This window comes from Cynocephalus volans, chromosome X (assembly GCF_027409185.1).
Source record: "Cynocephalus volans isolate mCynVol1 chromosome X, mCynVol1.pri, whole genome shotgun sequence".
NCBI lineage: Eukaryota > Metazoa > Chordata > Mammalia > Dermoptera > Cynocephalidae > Cynocephalus > Cynocephalus volans.
The window spans coordinates 46,500,727-46,525,046 of record NC_084478.1 but is presented as its reverse complement, the minus strand read 5'-3'; the positions used below and the strand labels follow the sequence as shown (position 1 = coordinate 46,525,046).

At 37.8% G+C, this 24,320-nt stretch overlaps 1 protein-coding gene across 2 annotated transcripts in view; it reads left to right on the top strand.

Annotated features, from left to right (window-relative positions):
* Positions 1–1,232: 1,232 nt before the first annotated feature.
* Positions 1,233–24,320, top strand: part of TMEM47 (transmembrane protein 47) — a 123,589-nt gene continuing 100,501 nt past the window's right edge. For both annotated transcript variants that reach the window (XR_010022372.1, XM_063083435.1), the window contains exons 1-2: positions 1,233–1,716; positions 16,720–16,860. Coding sequence is in view for 1 of the 2 variants with exons in the window: in XM_063083435.1 (XP_062939505.1) it covers positions 1,491–1,716; positions 16,720–16,860 (367 nt within the window). In the remaining variant the exon portion in view is untranslated. The remainder of the gene's footprint in view (positions 1,717–16,719; positions 16,861–24,320) is intronic.

Below are 24,320 nucleotides of genomic sequence, written 5' to 3'. Positions count from 1 at the left end.
TGTTGAGGATGTTGTTTCATAAAAGGGAGAGAGTGTTTCTTCTAGTCTTCAGATCTCAATTGCTGTCTTGGGTTTCCCACCAACTTTTCGAGATGGTGGAAAGATTTGAACCCCCCTACCCCCGCCCCGCCTTGAACTTTTCAATAAATTGTTTATTTTATAGGAAAGATGGAAAGTAGTCAAAGAGATAAAAGAGACAAATAACCCGCCAATCACACGCTGGACTAGCTAACTACAGAATTGCAATTTCAATTTCAGGAGATGTTTAGTCCTCACCTGATGGAGCGCCTCCTTAAGAACTGGGAAAATACCCTATTGCGCTGAATCCTAAACCCAGAGAATGCAGTAAGTGCTTGATAAATATTTGTAGATTGATTAGTTTCACATTCAGGAAAGATATGCCACTTTCCCTTATTCCAGGCCCTGGGCTAGGACAGCTTAATGCCCAGGGAGGATTAAGATACTGTTTAACATAATGCGAAGAGGAATCAATAGCCTACACGCTAAGAGCAGAGCAGCGGAAATGGAAAAAAGGTTTACTTCACGTTTTGCTGGAGCTTCCATTCCCGTTTTAGCGCCTGAGTTCCCTGGCAAACGCCCTTCACAGGGGGCGCAAAAGCAGGAGAGTGCAGAGAACAGCAGCGGTAGCAGGTTTGGAAGAGAAGTGAGGACTTAGAGAAATCCAGGGGGCTCCTGGGCCTGTCCTGGTTTTGAAAAGAGGACGAAATACCTTTAGTCACTTTTTTCCTGCTTTCTCCAAATCCCTCAAGATGTGTGTGAAATTGGCCGGGGAGAAGGGTATTACATGACTGAGAGGACCTCTCCTTGCTCCAGTGACTACAGCCTAGGAAACCTAGGAATCCACATCTGACACCTTCTAGAAAAAGACCCGTCCCTGCTCCCTACGGAAAGGAAACCCACGTGACGGGACGAGGAGGGGAGCGTTTGCGACCAGGACCGGGCGGCTTCTAGGAACTGCCGCGCGCGGTGGGTCGGGAACGGAGGGCTCTCACCCGGCCCCGTTAGCGGGGCAGGGACAGGAGCAGAGAAAGGAGAGGGGCGGGGCGGGGCGGGGCGGGCGCGAGCCTCTGGCGCCTGCAGCCAGAGCCCGACGCCGCTCGGGTGCGCACCCTCCTCCCACCCCGCTCGGTACCGCCTCCAGCAGCCCGGGGAGGGGCCAGGGCGGAGCAAGCTGGGCCGGGCCGGGGCGGGCGCGGGCGCGGGCGCGGGTGCTGGCAGAACGCGGTGCGGGGCTGGCCGCGAAGGTACGTGGCGGGGTCGGCGTCGCTGCGGCTGTCGACGACCCCCACTCGGCCGGCCGCCTCTGCAGAGTCACCTTCGCTGCGCCGCGGTAGGCGCGTGGAGCCCGAGGGAGCGAGTCCCCACGCGGCAGCTCGTCTGCTTCCCTCGTCGGGTGGTCGGGTTCCCGGCTCTCCGGACCCGCCCGGCGTCCTCGCCTCCGGCGGGGTGGGCGGCAGCGGCGCCCGGGCATGGCTTCGGCAGGCAGCGGCATGGAGGAGGTGCGCGTGTCGGTGCTGACCCCGCTGAAGCTGGTCGGTCTGGTGTGCATCTTCCTGGCGCTATGTCTGGACCTGGGGGCCGTGCTGAGCCCGGCCTGGGTCACGGCCGACCACCAGTACTACCTGTCCCTGTGGGAGTCCTGCCGGAAGCCCGCCAGCTTGGACAAATGGCACTGCGAGTCCACGCTCAGCAGCGGTGAGGGCCCGGCGCGCCGCGACCCCTGCCTCCCGCCCCGGACTGTCCCCGTGCCCCACTGCTGGCACAGCCACCGCCTCTCCTTGTCCCCTGCCCTTGTCCGTCCCACCCCATCCCGGCCCTTCGCGGATTCTCGGGCTTCAGCCACCCCCATAGCAGCTACCGCACTCTCCTCCCCAATCCTGGTCTCCAAACCTAACGCGACGTCCCACGCCCTCTCCCTTCTTCCGTGGCCATTCTTACCGGTCTGGAGTAACACGTATGCTATTTTGGGTAATTGTTATCATTTAAGGCGAGAACCATTGTGGCTGTGTAAAAAATGCAACGCCTTCCACATCCCGCTTAGAAAAGAAACAGGCAAAAACGCCCCAACTCCACCAACATGCTGCGGGTTCTCTGCTCATTCTCCACTCTTTCTCTCTCTTCTCCCACCTCTCTCAAGAAGGAATTTGCATGAGTTTATCTCTTAAAGCCCATATTTCTGCCTGTTCTACTCCATCTGGGTTTTCCAGATAAGATGATCTGAGTTTCAGTAGGGATTTGTCCTTAAATTTTTAAGCGATCGGAGAGTTGGAAGAGGGACAGACTTGCTTTCCTTTCCTTTTTTGGTGACATCGTCCTCGGTTGTGAGCTGAGCTTCTTTCTCTCCCACTGTAAGGAATTCTCTCCACCGGACCTTTCTTTTCTCCATGAGCTACTCGCAGATGCCTGGAAAGTTGTGCTTTATTCAGCCAGCACGGAAAGCTGCAAATGGATGGCTTGGGGTGGAGAAGGGCGCGGGGAGGGAGGGGGTCTACTTTACTCCCTTTCTGACCCTCCAGTTGCGTCCCCCAGTGCCCGTATGCTCTGAGCAGAAATCAGCCAACTTCCGATTTCTTGCTGCAAACCTTTCTTTTCCTCTCTAAGCTCGACTCTTTGGCTGTTGGTGTCAGCGCAGAGAAAGAGGAATAAAGGAGAGGACCTGTGGGTGATTTTACACACACACACAGACACACACACACACACTCCTGAAAAACTCATTAAATTTTTTCGTGACAGTTTCATACCTTCTCTGGGACTATTTATAAAGTTTTAATGGAAACGTTTCAAGTTCCAACAAAGTTGAAAGAGCACATAAAGCCACAAAAATCTGATTTTCCTTTGTCTTTGGTTTCTTGTTATATGAGAAATTAGTTCACTTGGTTAAGTTTCTTCTGTAAATTTAATTTTGTATTTTCAAAATGCTTTTTCTTTGACATTACCTCAAATTTTCCATTGAAGCGTTTCATCTTTGTTGATTAATTCACTGTAGAGGGGACTGGTTGGCAGCAGGAGGTCAACGTTTTGGTCTTTTAATTCTTTCAGGGTTGGTTGTTTACAACTAAAGATTAAAAAAAAAAATCGGCAAAAATGCTTTTTTCTTCAGTAACCAGGGGCTCCAAATAAACTTTGGAGAAAATATCTTTTCTTTCCCCTCTTCAATAGAAATGGAAATTTATGTAGGAATGCCAGCTTCAGCTTGTCTCCTTAGCAACGAAAATCTTTTGACCCTTTCTCTCTGTCTCCTGAAATAATAGCCCCCTGATTGCATAAAGACTTTTCAGATAGGTTAGAGAACCAATTTTAACTCCCTTTTGCTTTTCAGACTGGTATCCTTTTCTCTTGGCCAGGAATGTAGGGAATGGGGAGAAGCCAGCTTGAGTTTGTTGAGCAGTACGCAGTGTTTGCTAATCTTTCCTTAATTGCCTCCATACCCATTTATCTCAGCTTTTTTCCCCTCTAGACAAGGAAATAGGGAGACATAAGCTTAATACAAATATAGTGGTAATAGGACTCTGCAAAGTAAAAATCAAGAGCAGGCAGAGTTTTTGATTTTTTTTTTTTTTCTTCTGCCTAAGCCCTTTATTCACCCCTTTGCTGAAACTCATACCCCAGCATTTATTTCTATTTGGGTTCCTAAAAATCAGCTTTAGTCTTATTTTGCTTAAAAAAAAAAATAGTTTTTGGCTCAGAAAAAGTAGAGTTAGTAAGCAAATGGGTAAAAAGTAGAGATGGTTTTGTTAGAGGCTATCTGGAACAAATTCCTGACTTTCTTTATGTACTAGCAGTTTATTTTTGCTCTCCACAGTGGTGAGGGGGCGGGGCGGGGTAGAAAAGGAAACAAAATATGGAAAATTGCTCTGTGTCCCCACTTTTCAAAATGCGCTTTCTTAAAATGTTAGGTAGGCTTGAAGCTTCTATCTACCAGTGTTGTGAAACTAAGGGGGACGCCTGAATCGAAACCAGCAGTGCTTTTCTTGTCTGTTCCAAAAGGCAGGCAGCTTTTCTCAGTCTGTTTGCTGTGTGGAGTGGCAGAAAGCAGGGAGGGAAATGTCTTCTCTGAAGATTTTAAGAGATCCACTTCATTGTCTCTTGAAATGAATTACCTTGGGAGGAACCACCAAGCACAGTTTTACTGAAGGCCCTTCACCAGGATCTTCAGGGTTTAATTAGAAACCTTTGTCTTAATTATAATTAAAACTGCTGTGAACAAGCAAGCTTGTATTTACAGAAAGAAAATTTGAGGAATGTTTCTACTGACGACAGTTATGTCCTACTTCGGCCCAGTTTCTACAGAAACTTTCCCCCCTAAGCCATCATTTTAAAGGATGCATTGTAATTAATTTTGGTACCAAATATGCATCGTTTGCTGTTTATAACCCATTTTATGGTTTTAAGCGAAAGCAGAGCCATGTTTTTTTCTGTCCCAGTGTATTGAAGGTTGCATCAGCACATCTAGTATGAGCCAGTAATCCGGTTGTCAGTCAGCCAAAATGCTTTTCTCTGGTGTCCCAATTCAATGTATAGGGGACATCGGTTCAGGCACTCATCTTAAGTTTTAAGTTTCCGAAACAGACAAATGAGAAAACAGCTAATTGACCATCATTCATGGTGGAAACAGAAAAAAAAATAATAAAGTATGCTTGTTAGGCAGTTTAGAATACGCAGTACTCACATGGCTGCCAGCCACAGAGTTTCTTTACAAGGATAGTTTTCCTCGGTACTGTTTTGGGCAGCCCTTTAATAAATCTTAAATCTTATTTTAAAAAATGACAGTAATGTTTTAGACTTCTGCTTAGTCACATTTAGTTTTAATAACTTTCTTCTAGAATATAGTCGTTAGGATTTCACAGCCATGGCAATTACAGGAGAATCATTAACATAAATAGGATGGCTCAAGTATATACAGAATTCTGGTGCCCTAAACTGAATATCAAATGTGCTGTATAACCTCTAGGGTGATTTCACATTTCTTCTTTAAAATTTATAAATATATAGCCATATCATATTAAGCAGATTTCTTTTTGATGGCTGTATGATTTTTTGAATAAACAAAAAGCAAGGGCATTCGAGTGGCCAAATGAATACCTTGTACTGATAGTAATTTGGGGGATATAAGAAGTGTATTTATCCATCTTTCTATCCACAGAATATTTGATCAAATAATGCCTTTTTTCAAGTAATATTCAAGGAATATTATTAACATTGTTCACGTACTGTCCTAAAAATAGCTGCATTTGTAATATGAGTCTCTGGTAGTTTTGAAATGGCAGTGCACAGTATGCTGATAACAAGTGAATGTTATTATTTTCAGTTGACAAGAGGTTCTTTTAAGAGTGCTTTTTATGTAGTTTATTTTTTAACTTTAGTATAAAAATTCACTTTAAAAGGAATATATAAGAAAACCTATCTTAGGTGGTACTTTAAGATAAACAGAACTGCTTGAAGACCTGCAAATCTTAGAAAATCTGAGATTAACCAATTCTAAGTTTAGACATGTATCATCTGTGCATATTTTGAATCCGCACCTTAATTGGGAAACAGAATTTCATTGGGAAACCTCACAGTGTGATTTCCTCCAGGAAAGTTTCAGCTTGTTGCTTGAAATGAGTTGATACTGATGCATGTTTACAAGTAACTCAGCAAGCTGGAAGTTACTACAGTTATGCCTTTTCTGGCTTCCTGGAAAAGAATTGAAGTAAAACAGATGTAGTTCTATTTAAACTGCCCAACATAGACAGGTGGAAAACTGACAGTTACCAGTCAGCACTAAAACTTTCTCAACTAATAAGCCAGAGAAAACGAAGTATAACTTATTTCAAGATCTTCTTGATGATTTTCTCTTAATACCTTTTAAATTTCCAAGTTCCTCAGATTTACTTTTATAAAGGACATTTTAATTTGTTGGAAGTTATCATTCCTCGGTTGCTCACATTCATAAAAGGATTGTAATCCCCAGAGAGCTGCTTAGATGACTGATGTCTTTGGCAGCTAAGGAATTTGATGGGTCCGTGAAAAGCCTGACCTTTAATAAAACATTTCAAAACAAAAAACAAAAACAAAACCGTATCTCAAACAATAAAGTTTACCTGTTGTTAGGAATTTCCTTCAAGTTTCTGTTTAACAGTAAGGTGATTTAGAAAGACCATAGATAGGGCCAGTACTGCTAGATATATTAGCAAAAGGGGTTGGAGATGCTTCAAAATAAGTCTCTGGAACACATTACCTAAATACCGTAGCAAACATCTGTGTGAATTATGCTAAACTGTAATGTAATCCTGTAGCAAGGCAGAGTACTATTGTGGAGAATGCATGAGACTTTGGATTCTGACTGACCACTTACCAACCAGGTGATCTCATACAAAATAGTTCAGGTCTTCAGATGGTTTGTCCTGAAGATTAAATAAGGCAAATTACCTGCTCATTAGTGTTATGTTTCCTCCTTATTATATATTCAGAAAAAACAAATCCAAAGTGATATTTTTTTCAATAATTCAGGACTTTTGGACTTTTTCCCTCTTAAGTAGTAAAATTCCTTTGCATTGCATACTGAAGTATTTTGTTATTTCCAAATTTAAATTTTGATGTGTATTACCTAGCATTTAACAATGCTCTTGGTAGATCATGATCACAAAACTATTATCCAATTGCTATCTTTTATTCAGTACCTTTACAGCCTAGACACCTCAGTTATTCCCAATATCACAATAAACTTGCAAGGTAGCTAATGTTATTCCTATACATCATTAAGGAGACTGTGGATTTTTGTTAGTTTATCAAGGTCTCAATTAACTGGTGGTAGAGACAGGTTTTCACCAAGAGTGTTCCAGTTACTAATGCTGGGAAACTAACCACACCAAAAGTTAGTGGTGTAAAATAACGACCATTTTATTATGCTCATGAATTCTCTGGGTCAGGAATTCAGATAGGGCATAGTGAGCATGACTTGTCTCTGCTCCAGGATGTCTGGGGCCATAGCTGAGGGTGACTTGAATGGCTGGGGATTAGAACATCTGGAACTGTAGGATCTCTTTTTCAAATGGTTTCACTCATGGGTTTGGTACTTTGGTGGGAATGGCTAGGAGGCTGGGCTCAGCTGGGACTCTTGCTGGAGCACCTACAGGTGGCCTTTCTACTATGGTGGTATCAGGATTGTTGGATTTCTTACAAAATAAGTGGTTTGCCCCAGAGCCAGAGTCCTAAGAGAAGCAGGCTCTCTCTGAACTAGCCTGGGAAATCACACATCTCTTCCACCACATGCCATTGATTACAAAGGAGGCATGTGGCCAGGCCAGCTCAAGTTCAAGGAGAGAATTCAAGCAGAGGCCCATCCTCTTGATGGAGCAGTGACGAGGTCACATTGTGGAAGAGCATGTGGGATGCTGTTGGGCCACGTTCGGAGCCCACAATCTGCCACTGACTCTAGTGGCAAATCTGCATTCTTAACATGGTTGCCTCTGAAGAACACAGATAACTACATAGCTCCTGTACTTAAGAACTTTGAATTGATTGTATAAATATGTTTGGCTAGGACAAAAACTGCACTCAACCCATGGCTCTAATTATTGGTCACTTGTATGGGATACACTTCGGATCTGGGATGAAATGAACTCAAGAACCTAACCTGTCCACAAATAAAGAATTTTATATATATGTATAAAATCTTCCATCATTATTGGTTTACAGTCTCAAATGACCAAGGCTCAAACTGATTAAGAATCTGCACAGTAATCTGTTACTTCATGTTGTGTAATAAAATTTTACTCTCTTTAAAGAAAGTTTTCAATGCATCTGATGAGGTGCTTGGTACACGAACAGTAAAATGTTAAAATTCCAGTTGAGAACCGAGTTTTATAATGCTGGAGAGGTATTAGAATTGCAGAGTTGTCTTTTGTTTGTTTGGTTTTTCTTTGTTTTAATAACATAATTCTTCTCTTGATAGTTGCCCATATATTGAATCACAGAATCATAGCACATTTGGAGTAGAAAAGATTTTTTAAGTAATCCAGTCCAATCACATTTAGTGCATGGATAAGGAAAATGAGGCAAGATAACAATATATTCAAGACTCAGTAGAAAAGTTGCATTTAACCATAGTAGTTTTGCAGGGTTGGTTTTCGAAATTTTCTGTAATATCACAGATAACTATCTTGGTGTTTGAAGAAGGATGTTTAAATACCATCATGTATGGAATTTTGTGTGAAGAGATTATGGACCACATGTGAAATAAATGTCCACTTTTTATAAGATTATTTATCACCCATGATTTATTTCACATACAATTTAGAGTCTTCAAATAGATATAAATGGAATAATATATGTTAATAAGTCAGTTAGATTTTAGATGTTTATTATCATCAAATTTACATTTTTATCATGTCTAGTCCTTAAAAATAAACACTTCTTTTGCTTTAAGTTTCTCCATAATGGAGTGCTTTAAAACAATAGCTTAATTTTACGTTGAAAAATAATTCCAAAGGTATGTGGAAGTCAGCCATGTAACTTTCTTAAATTTATTAAATGAATATAAGTTTTCATTTGATAACTTATGACTACATTCTGGCTTTATTAAAAATATATCTTAATTTTATCAAAAGAAGTTGATTTTTCTGTAAGCAGAATTTCATCCTCACGTGTCAAAGGCCCTGATGATTAAATCTTACCAGTCTTTCCAAATTATTGGATCATCTTCCAACTGGATAATTTTCCTTGAAAATTAGACAAAGATACCTTTCCTTAAACTTTTTGCTCCTAGGTTTATGTGAGATTTTGGGACACTAGTAGATCATCAGTTTTCTATTCTATTGTAAAGTTGCCTTTGGCACCAGAGACTCCCATTAAAAAAATGCAACAATGTGACATCCATAGTCTCCCAAAGAACTAGGAAAAACATGTCTGTATTATCTTGATCTCTATCAGTTTATTAATTGCTGTGAGGTTTAAAATAATAGTTTAGTGAGTCATGTTTCAAGATAATGTCACACATATTGATACTGTCTGTTCAAAATGTATGTTTATTAGGCAAAAAGATGTAACAAAAAAATAGAATTGAGACTCCTGAATCACATAGTCTCTGTACATAAAAAAAGACACCCACAAAATAGCTCCAATTTTCACCAAAGAAGATTTTATTGCTGTCATGTCCTTAGTCCCTAAACCAAATATTTACTAAAACACTGACATAGCGCTCTGTGATAAAGCCTGGAGTCTGTTCCTTGCACCACTAGGTGACTTAAGAGTGATATCAATGAATTCTTCCCTTAATTTTCTTGTCTTCTCACATGTACCCAGTGAGTTAACTTCATTGAACATATCCAGTGGTTTTCTAGTAGGGGTAGCCCATCAGTCTGTGTGCCGTGTGCTGTGCTAGGTGGTAAGAGTAAAGTGACGAAAGTGCTATAAAGGAGTAAACAGAAGTTGTACTTCTGCAGAGGTATTTAAGGAGCTGGTGAGAGCATTAGCTTGCCAATTGTATCCCTCCATATTTACTAAGTGGATGTCTTAATGCTGATTGTGGATGGCTGTCTGGTTGTCTTCCTTCTACTCTTTGAGTATTATTAGCCGCCGTAAACCCATCACAAAAGCTTTTTAGTTGCTTACAGGAAGGTCACCCACTTCTAATCCTGGTGTAGGTTTTCTTCTTCCCACTTTTCTTATTGACCAACTTTTCTAAGTTGTAACCTTCTTAGTTTTTTTTTTTTTCAGAGTTCAATGTACCAAACTCATCACAACTTTATAGAAATACCATAACTAGAAATTACTATTGAGAAATACCAGTACCAATTAGGTAATATTAGTTATCATCAAATGCTAACGAAAGCTTTCTAATATACTGCATGGTTAGAAACAATCAGAGGTGATTGTCCTTTTTATCTAAATACTGAAACATGCTTTAATAGCAAGGCTCTTTGCTAAGTACTGTATACAATGGTTTTATTTGGGGGAAGAACACCATGTGATATGGTACTTAAATTACATTTGCACTGCATTTTCCAAGACAGAATTCTGTGAAGCAGCTAAAATGTCCCTTTATTTGTTAAAGAAAAAAGTCTGTGTATTGCTCTTCTAACATCAGCACAAAACAACTCCAAGAGCTTGAATGAAATTGTCATGCGTGCAAAACTAGTAACCTGTCTGGCCCTTTTGAACAACCAGGATTTTCTAAAATTTTGGCAGAATTGGTGTGCACTTTGGTCAATAGAGTTATTATATCACTTATTTGGGTGGTTACCTGGGGTCATTTATGTAGCTTAATGTCAGGTAGGCAATGTATTTTTGATACAGTCTTTATCTGTGAATGGGCCTAAAGAGTAGGACTCTGATATTGTCAGCTTGATTAACGTGGGTGTCTAAAGTATGTTTTCACAATAATCCACTTTACTTTGTGCAGCACAGTACACATGGTATCTAAATTGTTTGTCATTTTATAAGAGGTAAATAGTTATTTGCTTTAATTTTTTTTTTTTTTTTGCACATGAAAATTATTAGTTTTGTTATAAGTTGCTTGACAAAAGAAGTGGTCATTTTAATTATTGAAATTAGAACCTGAATTCTTCTTTTGGCTGCCTTTGTTTGTGTCTACATCATGGAGTAGTGGAAAATTAATGCAACACCGATGGATTCAGGTCAGAGTGCAACTTAGCCAAGAAAACAAAATTTAAACTGCCTCAATAATGGTTTCTGTTTTCCACTTCATTTGCCACATACAGACTAACTTTGAAAAGTTAAGTATATCATTTGATACTTCTAGGAGTAGTTAGGCTGTTAAGTCTCTAGTTACCTTCCTTTTACACAAAATAACAGCACAGTTTTGATTCATTCTTCATATATGAGAATATGGCCCTTCTGTCCAAACTCAGAAGTATGTAGCATTAATCTTAAAATAAATTCTTAAGTTACATTTAATAAAAATAGTTAAATGTCATAATTTCTGACAAAGTAAGCTCATTGGGAAAAAGACATGGTCTTTGATGAAGAGAGAGATAACTTGGGGAATGTGGGTTTGAAATATTATTCTATGACTGAGTTTTTTTTTTTTTTTTTTTTCTTCCTCTTAAACGAATACAAACCATCCTGATATTTCTGATTCCTGGTGTTAGAATGGGATTGGCAATACTGAGTTAGCTTCCTAAATTATCACCAGTATAATTAAATTAACTTGAAATGTTTTGCTATAAATATGTCCTAGAAGTGAATAAAGGTATTAAGAAGAACTGAATGTTTGCTGGGAATGAATGAAAATGATCCAATTTATTTGGATGAATTAGGGAGAATTTGTGGAAAATTTATGAGCAGTGTCAAGATGATAGGTTAAACTGCCATTCTTGGTTGTCTAAGGAATGATTTTAATTGCAGTTATGGATACCATTTTAGTTAGTATAGCTTATTTTTGTGGGGTTCAAAGATGAAAATACAAGTGAAGTGCCACTCTGACAAATTTGAACATGATTATATAAGCTTTTAAAAATTAGTGTTTTCATTTGTGATGAGGATTATAGAAAAGTGAGAATGATCCATTAAAATGATAGAATACAGTTAGGGAAATACTATTCAACCAAAAAATAGGACTTGAATTTATAAGGTTAAAAAACTATTTCTTCTTTGCTTTTTATTTGTATCTAATATCCTAAAAGAAGTGGCAACTGTGTGCTCAGTTACTTACATACAGTAGAATTAATCGCAGCATATAAACAGTATCAACAGAAGTAAATAAATGAGCCAGTGTTTGACAAGTTAAGAGGTTTCAAAATGATGTCGGTAGAGAAGGAAAGCTTTGGGTGCTGATGTGGTGCATTGACCTTGGCTCAAAAGTGTGGAAAACGTATCCTCATTAAGATTTTGCCTTTCCTGAAAATTGGAAGTGAATTTTGACCATGAATTACCTAAGGGCATGGGAATTCTCCATTTGGGTAGTTATATTGTGGCCCATAGGATTTTCATAACGCGGTGGCAATTTCAGACCAGTCTCATGTATTATACTGTTAAAATAAGTCAGCACACTTCTGCAGAAAACTAAAGCATTAATAGACATTGGAAACTGATGCCAGCTAATAAAAATGCCTTGAAAGAGGATTTGAAATTTAGTTCCTGAATTGCATATTAATATTGGACTTGATGTTATAATACAGGGACTGCCCAATTTTTATCCTGTCACTGCAGGGGAAAATATAACATGTATATACATACAAGGGTACTTCAAAAAATTCATGGAAAGATTTGTATTATCTTTCAATTCTATTTTTTCACAAACTTGTATTTTCTTGGGGTTTTTTTTGTTTGTTTGTTTGTTTTCTGTTAGAGAAAGCATTAATAGAGAAGCACACACTCATCTTGTGCCTTGGCTTCTTTAGGTGCAGTTCCTATGCCTTCAGTATGTCACTGTGTCAATTTTGCCAAAATATTCTTGAGGGAACCTGACACATAATATGGCAGCCTCGTTTCAGGTTTGGTCTCCAGATCCAAAACATGCCTCCCAGCCCATTCAAGCCCTCACTGGTTTATGTACTAAGGATGTACACTGTTTCCTCAAAATTGATTACCTCCTGTTTTCTCAGGTCTTAGAAACCAAATTCAGATTTCCAATCAACTGGCTTGACATTGAATGATGGCCAGTCTTAATTGTGCAGAGTACTGCAGTTTGTAAAACAGAACTATGACCACTGACATTCTGCAGGGCTGGTTTATGTTCAGTGCTCCACTACAGCATCGGTACTTCATTTATGGGAATGTGGAAAATGAATGCAGAGTAATAAATCTCTAAAGACTGAACACTTCATCTGACTAAAATACTGTGAGGGCAATAATTGGGGAACTAAGATTGATATAGAAATTAACCAATTATGAGAACTTAAAGTACATGAAGCTTGACAATTGAGAATGTTCCAACATTTTAAGTTGTTTTGCCAATTCTGAATATGCCATAGAAAGTATTTGTGGCATGCAAACCTTTTAATGGAAAAACCATTAGGATTGAGACAAGTTTTCTGGTCATTAATTATAACAATACTGTAAAATTGTCTAAGTCCTGTAGTACAAGGGTACTTCAAAAAGTTCATGGAAAGATTCATATTATTTTTCAAGTCTATTTTTCCACGAACTTTTTGAAGTACGCTTGTACATAATAAAAAACTTTATGTGTTTTTATTCTTGCTAAATCTAGTATTGGACTTTGAAAAGTAAATGTCATCATCTGTGGAAACACAAAGCCCAGCCCAGCCCATTATTTTGATGGCCATTAGTACGTGTCTATAAAATATTTTTCACTTTTTTTATTTCCCATATCCTAGTCTTGTTTAGTAAGAATGAGGAAAATGATAACCAGCCAATCTGCATGGTCCCTGACTGGAGTTCACCTCTCAGGCTGGCCCTGTTATTCAAACAATGGATTCTAGCTGTTCACTGAAAAGGACACTATGCCACAAAGCCTGTTCTCAACTCCAAAACTTTCAGGCAGAACCTTGAAGAGCACCTGGGCCTTTTTCACTATGGTAGCCAAATCTAACCACTTTTTCACCTTCCTGTTTTAGGTTCAGCTGGTCAGTGATTTAAAGCTTTGGTCCTAGGCAACTAGCCTGAGTGAATCATTCCAAATAGCTGTGATGACAACAATTCTAAAACTCGCACCATCCACCAGGGATACAGTCTCAGTATTCCCCTCTTAAGCCCCAGCTTCTGGCCAAGACAGTGGCAGTCATGGCCCATTTCTAGTATCTCTTGAAAATGATAAGGCTTTTCTGTTTGAGTAGGTGTCTCTCTGGTTGTGGACCAAAGGGAAGGGTAGCAGTTTAACAACAGGCGTGATGGTAGTGACTCTTCCTGTTGACTTTATGTCTAGAATGACTTTCTCATTAGCTACAACCTCAGTACTAAAAACAAATATAGAACATTTAGAAGAAAAAAAAAAGAACATTTAGAAGAAAATCCACAACTGGTTGTGTTCATCTACTCTTGAGAAGTGTTTCCTGTGCTGTAATAAGAGGTTCCTTTCCTAATTAGGTTCTAATCCCTTTTAATAACTTTTATTCTCCTGGTGCCTTCTACTATTGCACTTTATTGGTTATCCATGTCAAACAAAGTATTGCTGTTTTAAGGACGTTCAACCTTATGTTTAATGAAAATTTTTTTGTAAATTTTCTATTATTGTATTGGATAGCCATCACTTTGCACTCCTATATGTCTCATGTATCAAATTGACTTCATTATGTGATTTTTTTATTGTTTGAGAGACCTTACCTAAAAAAAAATAGTTCAACATTTGAAAAAGGTGTATAAAGTATAGACCAGGGATCAGCAAACAGTAACCCAGTCTGTTTTTGTAGATAAGTTGTAGTGGGTCATGGCCATGATCATTTGTTTACATATTGTTTAGGGCTGTTTTCACACTACATGACAGAACTGAGTAGGTACAACAGAGACCATGACCCACAAAGCTGAAAATATTTATTATCTGGCCCTTTGTAGGGAAAGTTTGCTGTTTTCTGTCTTTATAAAATGCAAACAAAAATGTGTATTTTAGCTATTCTTTGGGAATATTTGAAATAGAGAAAAGTGATAAATTAATTCCTGTGTGATTCTGAGTTGAAAGTTAAAACAGTCATGAGTGTGGCATTTTATGTATTATACTTTTATTTTAAGATTTTTTTTTAATGGGTGATGTTTAGTTACATCTTGATTTAAATGAAGCCGGTACTTTAAAAGTTCTTATTTATATAAAATAATTAGGGAAAGTTGCTAAGAGTAATAATCATTTTATAAAAGTATTAGCCCAACTGGAGAGTAGTTAGCATAGGCTCTCTGATTTAATCAAACTCTCTAGGGATTTGATTGATTGATGGTTGGATGGATTTTATTCTTTTCTTTGTACCCGAGACACTTTGATATAATTAAACCTTGATTTCTTATTCAGATATTTCAACTTACACACAAGTTTTCAGAAGGATTTCCATTATGTTAAAGTGAAATATAATTGTTCTGTACATGAACTTTTCCAAAGAAATTTAGAGACTTCCAAATGTAAGGATTATTCTTTTGGCTTTTTAATTCAAAGCTACATGCTGTTATGGAATAAAAAAAAGCCATAGTATGGTTATCCTTTTAACTTCTAGTTGAAAGCCGGATATACTTTTGTTTGAAGTTATATGGCTTTGTTACAAATAAATGGTATTAAAAAATGCTCTCTACTTTCTTGTGATTCATTTTTATATTTTAAGAAGTGTGGATTTGTTCTATTTTCCCCTTGTTTGTTTGTTTCCTGACTGCAGTGCAAGTTCTAGTTGAGTGCCAGTGAAACATCCATAATTTTTTAGGAGGAAAGGATGAGGAAGAAGATGCTTGAGGCAGGGATATGCACGTATAAATAAAAGAAGAAAATCATAGGGTATTGTAGGTTCCTCTGCTCCTCTTTCATTCTACGGTAGCAAAGAGTACAGTTTGGAAGCTTTTTGGAGGGATGATTTCAGAGAGAAGCATCAAAATATCCTGAGTTCTCAACTTTGGATAGAATACATTGCAATTTAACAATAGATTGGAATCTATTTGCATTTCCTGCATATACATTAAACCGAGGGCCAGAAGAGGCAGCCTAGGAGACAATCACCACTGAAGAATACTGCTCTCCGCAGTACCATTTTATGTGATGCTTCCTAACCTGTATTGTGCTTTCATAGACTCACTTTGCTGCTTCTGAGAGAACGTTCTGCCCTTCTTACAAATGGAAGATGGGACAGTTTTCTGTCATCTCATTTCTACCTCTTTATTTTATAAGAAATAACAACTGCATTTCAGTGAGGTTCGTCCCACTAAGTGTGTGAGACTCTTGAAATCTCTGTGTACAGAGGCCTGCATAGAGTAAGCAGTCAGTATATGCTTACCGTTTCTGTGTATGAAAGAAGAAAGGCGCCGGGCAGCCATTTAGAGTCCATTCTAAATTTCAGAAACCATCCTTAGTTAGATTAGAATGAAATAAAGAAGTAAAAGGAGGAGAAAAACAACACCAAATTCTCCTGATGCTGATTTTCTTGGGGGTTGTTTCTGAGAGAAAGAGAAAGGCAAATAAAAACTTGAGATTTTTATGTGGTAAAGGAAGACTTTCCAAGAAGGAACAACAGTAAAAACAGAATGCATGTGGATGAATATCAGAGACTTAAGAGCCAGACACAAGAGTTCATACCATTTATATAAAGTTTAAGGACAGGCAAAATTAAACTAATCCATGGTGACAGATGTCATCAGTAGCCTGGGTAGAAGGGTTGTTATTGACTGGGTAGGGGTACAAGGGAGCTTTCTAGGTGATGGAGGTGTTCTATGTCTTAATCTGGATGGTGATTACTTTGATGTATAAATATATATAAAAATTCACCAACTTCTCTACTTCCTGTCCTTAAGACATATTATCATAATAGTATTGAAAATAGGTCATAAAGGGGACACTCGATTTGACACGAATGCCTAATAAAGTCCTTGAAAGAAATGCATGGTAAATCCCTGGTATAAAAACTCTCTGTTGAGCTTAGCATGGGAAACTTTTCTAAATAAAGACATTTACATTAATTTTTGTTGCAAAACATTTCAAACCCCAAAGGATGCTTAGCATGCAGTAAAATCATCTCTATTGAGCTGCAGCAAGGTGAAGGCTGCTGAGCATAGTTCTGTTGATTTTTTGAGGACTTACTGCTTGAAAGTGATGTTTTCCTTTTTTCTTTGCAGATTGGCAGATTGCTACTCTGGCTTTACTCTTGGGCGGTGCTGCCATCATTCTCATTGCATTCCTGGTGGGATTGATTTCTATCTGTGTGGGATCTCGAAGGCGCTTCTACAGACCTGTTGCTGTCATGCTTTTTGCAGCAGGTAAATGTATTCATTACTTTCAAAACGGTATTAAAGTTTCATGAACATTTCTACCATCCTCCTTTCTCATGGAGGAGCAGTATGTGTTTGCCACATTACATAAAACTTGAGGAGGCATGTTCTATATTTTAAGGTAAATTGTCCAAAGGATTATCGTATCAGTTTTCAGTGTGCGAAGCACTTCACAGAGCACAGTGAACTTCTAAACTTCTAGGTAAAACATGAATAAATAATACTTCTTGACAGGACTATATCACCTTAGGAATTGTAGCAGATGTATTTACCAAAAGTATTTTATTTTTACGTCCTGCTTTTTTCTTCTTTTTACTGCCCCCTTGGTGATCTTAAAGCAACATTATTTTTATCTGACATGAGACTGGAAAAAAGAAATTGCAAGATGTATGCCCTTAAATGCACGCATCTCTTTGGAAATAAACATGGTTATACTGAAAAATCATGATATGTAATTTGAACCATCAGGCAAGGCAATTATATGGGGTCAATTGTATGTTCATTAGTTTGACAACCATCACTCTATGAAACACAATTTGGATTAAAATAACAACCCAGTAAACCAAAGGACAAGGAGCTATTTATAAAAGGGGGCTTACAGAGTAAAATCTTAATGTAGTATGTGATATGACTTTTAATTTTTATTTATAAGAATATCCTTGGATATATTGTTCTTTTCAACTCAAACTGAATATTCTTGTGGTGCCTTCTGTGTATCCTGTCAGTCATATCTGATTTGAAAACTGTAAAATAAGCCCCTGTGGCTGTCAGTAATGAAGACACTGACAGAACCAACTTGGCTTTTAGATAGATTTTTAAAAGCTGCTTAAAGATTGGAGTAGATGAAATTCCTCAGGATCAAAAGGGTAGTTTGATCTAAAAATATAAAATCAGAAATGTTCTGCTGCCCCCTGCTGTTTTTGTTTATCTTCTTTTACCCATGAAGACTGGTCAGAATGTAGGGGTCGTAAAAATGAAGGTCCGAAAGGGCTAAGGAATCCAGAAGTATGTCTAATTCAGATGTTAAAGTGACTTGCTCAAGATCACATAGTAGTTACTGGCAGACAGGCTGGGAGGCTGCTGAATCTTAAACAGTGATTCATTTACTACTGACTCCCTCACTCATTCATTCAACTATTTCTTCGGTGCTTGTTATGTAAACATTGTATTAAGACATCTGTAAAACTGGCCAATGTGTCACCACAGATATTTTCTAATAGAGTGCAAAGCATGATTACAAAAAATATTTTGAAGTCTTAGGTTGTGACCATAGTGTCATTACTTTATTGCTCTTGTGTGTAATAAAATCTCTATTGTGAATGATTTAGTTCAACATAAAGATTCCTCTAAAGATTCTGTCGCTATTCTCTAGTTTATTTCTTGATTCATAGATTTACCGTGGCTCTTTTGCTATCTTAGAATGAAATAACTTACAGATTTTAATTTTGGTATAAATTTGTCTTTGCAGCTAGGACTTGTTAACATAATGATTAGGTAATCAATTGTAATAGAATTTCTTGATAGATTGTTTTGAGGTGATATGCCATTTTAAAACTGGAATTTTGTTTCAAATAATTTTTAGAGTACAGAGACATTTCTCAATTTAGGATGGTATAGGAATATTATAGTCATTCATTATAAATACCTATTATTATTGTGCATATCTACTTACTATTCCATGTAATCTTTAACTTACTGCATAATGACATATGCACAATCTATAAAGAAATCCATTGTTTATACTATCTATTATAAACATGCTTAGACTAACTGGAAGTTTCCAGTTTTTTTCTTTTAAAAATCTGTGTATTTTTTCAAGTATAGCAAAATTTATGAAAATGTGAAAATAAGTGCATGTTGTGTAATATATATTGTAAATGAACGTAAGTAAAAGGTAATAGCTTTGGCCAAAATAAAGATTTAGATCTAGCTACTACCAATATGAGTAAATTATAAAATAATGAAAGGAATCCCTGCAGCAAAATTCATATAGTGTTGTTCTACCCACTGAGACCTAAAATGAACATTATACTGCTACATTTTCAAAATGTACATGTGCTGAGATTTAATTTTACTCATTCTCTTTTGACGCTGTGAATATGGAAGCTTGGTATGAAATAACCATTAGTGTAGTGTTCACTTTGCATATAAGCAAGGTAAAACTTACTTGTTATTTGTAACATGTCATGAAATGGTTTCTCTCTCACATTTGTAAAAGCCATTAAAGAGTTGCCTGTAGCTGATTTCCGGAAAGACTATTTATTACACATAATAATCTATTATTGATTCGAATGTAAGATTAGCAAAATTGGAAAATCCGTCTACTTGAAACAATGCTAGCTAAAGTTGTTGTTTATTTTGCTTGCTTATTAGTAAACATACTTATTCGAGTGCTTGTCTTGTCTCACTTGTAATTCAGTTAATGATTTCTTTGTAAACATATATTTGGAACCATGTCCCCCTTTTACATATCTTGGTCTACTTGAAAATGGCCTGCGTTTCTTCTATTTCCTCAAAATGTTTTCTTTAAATAATATCGAGCCTTGTGAGGACAAGCACTATCTTGGTATTCACACACGTAGAGAATGTTATTTGTCTCAACAAAGAAATATTCTTTGTACTGCTGAAACATGCAGTACATAAAATTAAAAGAGACACACCACTACCACTTGGAAACAGCTCCACCCTGGACTACATACTTAATTCAGTACCATGTGCTTTGGCTGCTACTCATAGGCATTCGATGAATACTTTTTGAATGAATGATGGAAAGATGACTAAGCCATGTGGCTCATAATTTGGTGGGGAGAAACAGGCATGTAAACAACTAACTAACCGTAATTCAGTTTTTTAAAAGCCATTTCTTACTTTTGGACTTATGAATCAGCAAGTTTCATGTGACCACAAAGCTAGGACAAAATAACTCAAAAAAGTAATACTTACCAAACTGATTTTTTTCCTTTTATTTATGTTTCATTCATTTATTTAAGAAATATGTCAGGCACCTATAGTATGCAAGTATACTATCTTGATGTTTGATAATATATTCTTAAGAGGATTTATAGAAAAGTGATGATTAAGTCTCATAAAGACAGCCAAGCAGATCTTAAAGATTTTATGTTCTCATTTCTTCTGAGATCCTTCATTTAGGGTGGGCTATTTACCTGCTTGAAAAGTTGCTGGAAGAGCCAAAAGCTTGCTATCATTGCAGCCCATCTAAAACATTGTCCCATTTTCCACAGCTCTCTTATTCCACTCCTAGAAGTTTAGATTCCAGAATCAAATGTTGTCTATAATAATAATGTTATATATAATAATAATTTAATGAACACCAACCATGTGCCACAGTGCTAGACACTTAAAATATGCTATCTCTGCTATAACAATCTTTTTTATCTTTTATTTTTATTTTTTACTGATTAGACATATTCATGGGGTACAGAGCTGACCGTCAGCATTGTGCCCAAGATGTGATGATCAGATCAATACTAGCAGCATGCTCACCACCACAAATTGCAATTATTCCCCATGCCCCTCACCAAACCTCTCCCAAACTATCCTCCCCGCCATCCCCAGCAACCCTAGGTCTGTTCTCTCCCTCTGCAAGTCCATAACAATCTTAACATTAGGAATTTATTTTTCCCATATTGTTAATGAGGGAACAGACTCAGAAAGGTTAAGTGATTTCCCAGGATTATCCATTTAGTAAGTTGCAGAACCAGGGTTTAGATTCAGGGCATGTCTCTGACTTGAGAGCCTAAATGAGGATTCATGAGTCATCTTTACTTGGGTACATAGCACTATAGGAAAAACAGAGCAGAATCAGCCTTGATTTTGAATTCAACTGCCCACTGCCTACTGCAGTTGGAGTCCATCCTGTAACTCCAGTGACTCCATCTCTCAGGAGCAGCACCTGAAGGAAAGTCAGCAAGCTGAGATGTCATCAAGATCACAGACTGATCAGTACAGCATGATTGAACCATAGCACTCAATGAAAGCTGTGCACATTTCCAGTACAGTGGACTTCTTTGTGTGTAACTGACAATGAGAGATAATGATGTGATTCTGATAACTGACATCCAGTTCTGCTCACTAAGCACTTGGAGAAATTAGAGGGATTGCCTCTTTCTGCGTTCTTTTCCTTTGTTGTCTGTATTTGAACTGTCTGCATATCATTTTCATGCCCCACAGGGACTTAGGATGATTGTTTTCTTTTTTCCCAAAGCCTTTCATACAAATTGCGAAGAATTCTCAACCTTTTATAACTCAGATTTTAAATAACAGAATCCCCATTTATTGTATTATTAAGGATGCTTCCTTTCTGTTATATCTGCAAAAACCCTACTGTAAATGATTGTTTAGGTGGAATGGTGATTTTTTTTTTATCTATAACTGATCCTATAACTGTTTTTTATCTCTGAACTGTGTCTGATTAGAAGTTTGTGTTTTATACCCCTTGTCACCATCCTGTAAGTTACAATGAGAGAGGTGGAGCCATTTTGAGTCTAGATTGTGGCAGAAAATCAGTGTCCAGCTTAGATTTCAAACTAAAAGGGAGTTTTTCTTCTTATAGATCTTTAGATTCCGGGTTTCTTTGCATGTACCAATGTCAAATTATCGTTTGGGCTAGACCAATTTACAGTATTACTGCCTAATAATTTCCTACTACTATCACTTTTAGTAGCTATAGATTAAATTTTAAAAAGAGAAGAAAATAAATTTGATATGATAGCTTTATATTAACCCTTCATGGATAAATGTTTTTATTCTCCAAATTATAATTTCGTTTATGTAAATTCTGTATTTAGGAACCTAGCTGGTAAGGCCTATCAATTCTGCCTTTGAACTATCTCCTAAGTCTGTACCTTCTTTCCATACACCACCTTTATTGCCTTAGTTGAGGCCACAATTCTTTCTCAAGTGGAATATCTCAGTTCTCAAATTTGGTCTTGCCCTACTTTGTTTTATTTTTCTATGGTAACATCTGACTTAAAATGTCTACATTACTCCTTCCTTTCCCGTTCCTAGAATCTAGTTAGTTCTTCCTTTATAGCCTTTTCTTTACATTCCTTGCTCTTTCTTTGTCACCAATGGCACCTGAGTCATCTCTGCATACAGGCACCCAGGCACTGACTGATCCCCTTGAGGCCTGTTCTTCTCTTGTCTCTTCCCCATGTAGTCTGTCTTGCACACAAACACATGAGGTCTATTTCTGAAATACGAATCTGGTCTTGTCACTTGCCACTTTGGTTTCCCCTGAAGCAGACCCTGAAACAAGGAATCAAGTGCAAATACTTTATTTGAAAAGTAAAAAAGGGGATATGGCAAGGGGTTGGAAAATGAGATAGGGATGAGAAGCAGCCAATAAAGGGTACATTATCAAGCCATTTGTCACTTGGAACAGCTGGAGCTTAATCTTCCTGAAAAACTCTGGAAGCTTGTGTGGAACACACACCTTAAGAGTTACCTCACTTAAAGGACTAGGGAGCTGGGTTGTTTATACACCAAATTCTGGAGTCATTGGTAAGGACTGTTGGTTATTGATCGAGGGACAACATTGTTACTTTTCTGGAACTTCTGTGCCGTAGACAGGTACATTAGCTTTAGTGGCCAGTGGAAACTCAGGCAAAAAAATGCAGGTGTTGGCAGTTGGAAGTCAGGCTGGCTTGCAACTGAAGTGGTAAGGATGAGAGTACATGGATAGGGCACCGACAGCATCTACAATTAAGATAATGTTTCACATGTCTCCCTAGAGAAACAAAAGCCTATTATTTTATGACATGCTACGTCTTTTATAGTCTGAACTAAACATTTCCTGTGCATGTGCCCTTCATTGCATCCATATCAATTGCCTGTAAGCATACCCTCTTATACCTCTAAGCTCTATACAAACTGCTGCTTCTTTGCAGAGGTCTTTTCATTTCTGTCTTCTAACCAAGTTCTATCCATCCTCCAAGAACCAGTTCAAATAGTGCTTCTTCTCTGAAGCCCACTCTTTTTTCTCTAAGCAGAATTAGTGCTTGGCTCAGTAAGCGTGCATTGAATGAGTTATAAATAAACACGCCTCTACTACTGTTGGCCACATTGATTTGTCAGTATCTGTGTGTCTGTCTCCATCAGAGCATGAAATATCAAGGGGCAAGGGCTGTGTCCTATCTATCTTATCCCCTTCACCTAGAACACAGTGGGCACCCAATAAATATCTGTTGAAATATTGAAATATCCCATTAGAAGAAAATATTGAATATTTCAATACCGAGTGTTTTGAATATTTTAATATTGAGAACATTGAAAAATACCCCTTTAAAACTAGACACATGAATTAATAGCTATAAGTTCCTGTCTTGTCTCTGTCCACACAATTTCATGGTCAGTAATTTTGTTGCCTTTTTTCAAAAAAAAGTGTGGGGAGGCATAAAATGAACCCCAAATTCCCTTCAAATTCTAAAATGCTCCATAACTTTACCTATGTTCTCTTTGAAGTAAGGCATAGAGAATACCACAGCCAATGTCTGTTATGTTTTATTGATTGGTGATAAAATAGAAATATATTATAGTGGCATTTTCTTGACTTCTGAATTCTTTAGTTTTTTTTCCCCCCTTTACAGCATCTACAAAAAGCAGGAAAGCATTTTTACATGCATCTATGTATTTTATTAAATGTAGAGAATTATTTACAAATTCAGGATTATATTTTTTCCCAATTTTGCTTTTACATGCATTTTCTTTGTAATTCTGAAGAGAGTAAAATAATTCAGAAGCATAAAGCATTTTAAGGTAATTTTCATCTGGCTGCACCACAATAAAGATCTAAGAAAACTGTTCAGGAGAGTATGCCAGTGGATCCTAACAGAATTGTATTTCCACTTTTCCACTAGAGGGAAATTATAGCATTATATTATATTATGGAGGCCAAATATTTGCTAAATAAAACACATTGATATGAATATTAAAAGAAGCCTAGTTAAATACCCCATTACAGGAACTGGCCAGTTCACAAAAGAAGCAATGCAATCCTTTTAGAATATAATTCAGATTATATAAGGGTCAGTTATTACTTCTTTGCCGAAACACCTTGAGCAGTTGCCTATCACACATAGAATAAAATCCAGAACCTTAACTATGTTTCACCAGGCTGTCCACAAACCATGAATGGGCCCTTGTTGTCTCTTCAATCATATCTTGTGCCACTTTCCTTTCTCTCTGTACCGCAACCACAGCCTTCTTACTGCTGTCCCAAAGCACCAGGTGTGCTCCTGTGTCAGGAGTTTTGCAGTGCCTGTGCCCTTCACCTGGAATGCTCACTCCCTACTATAGTGACCTACATCCCTGATTCATTCAGGTCTGTGCTCAAATGTCTCCTTTCCAGAGAGATTTTCTCCCACTATCAATCATAAGGATTAGCCCTCATCCTTCTGTCCTGTCCTGCTTTCTTGGATTTTTGTGTC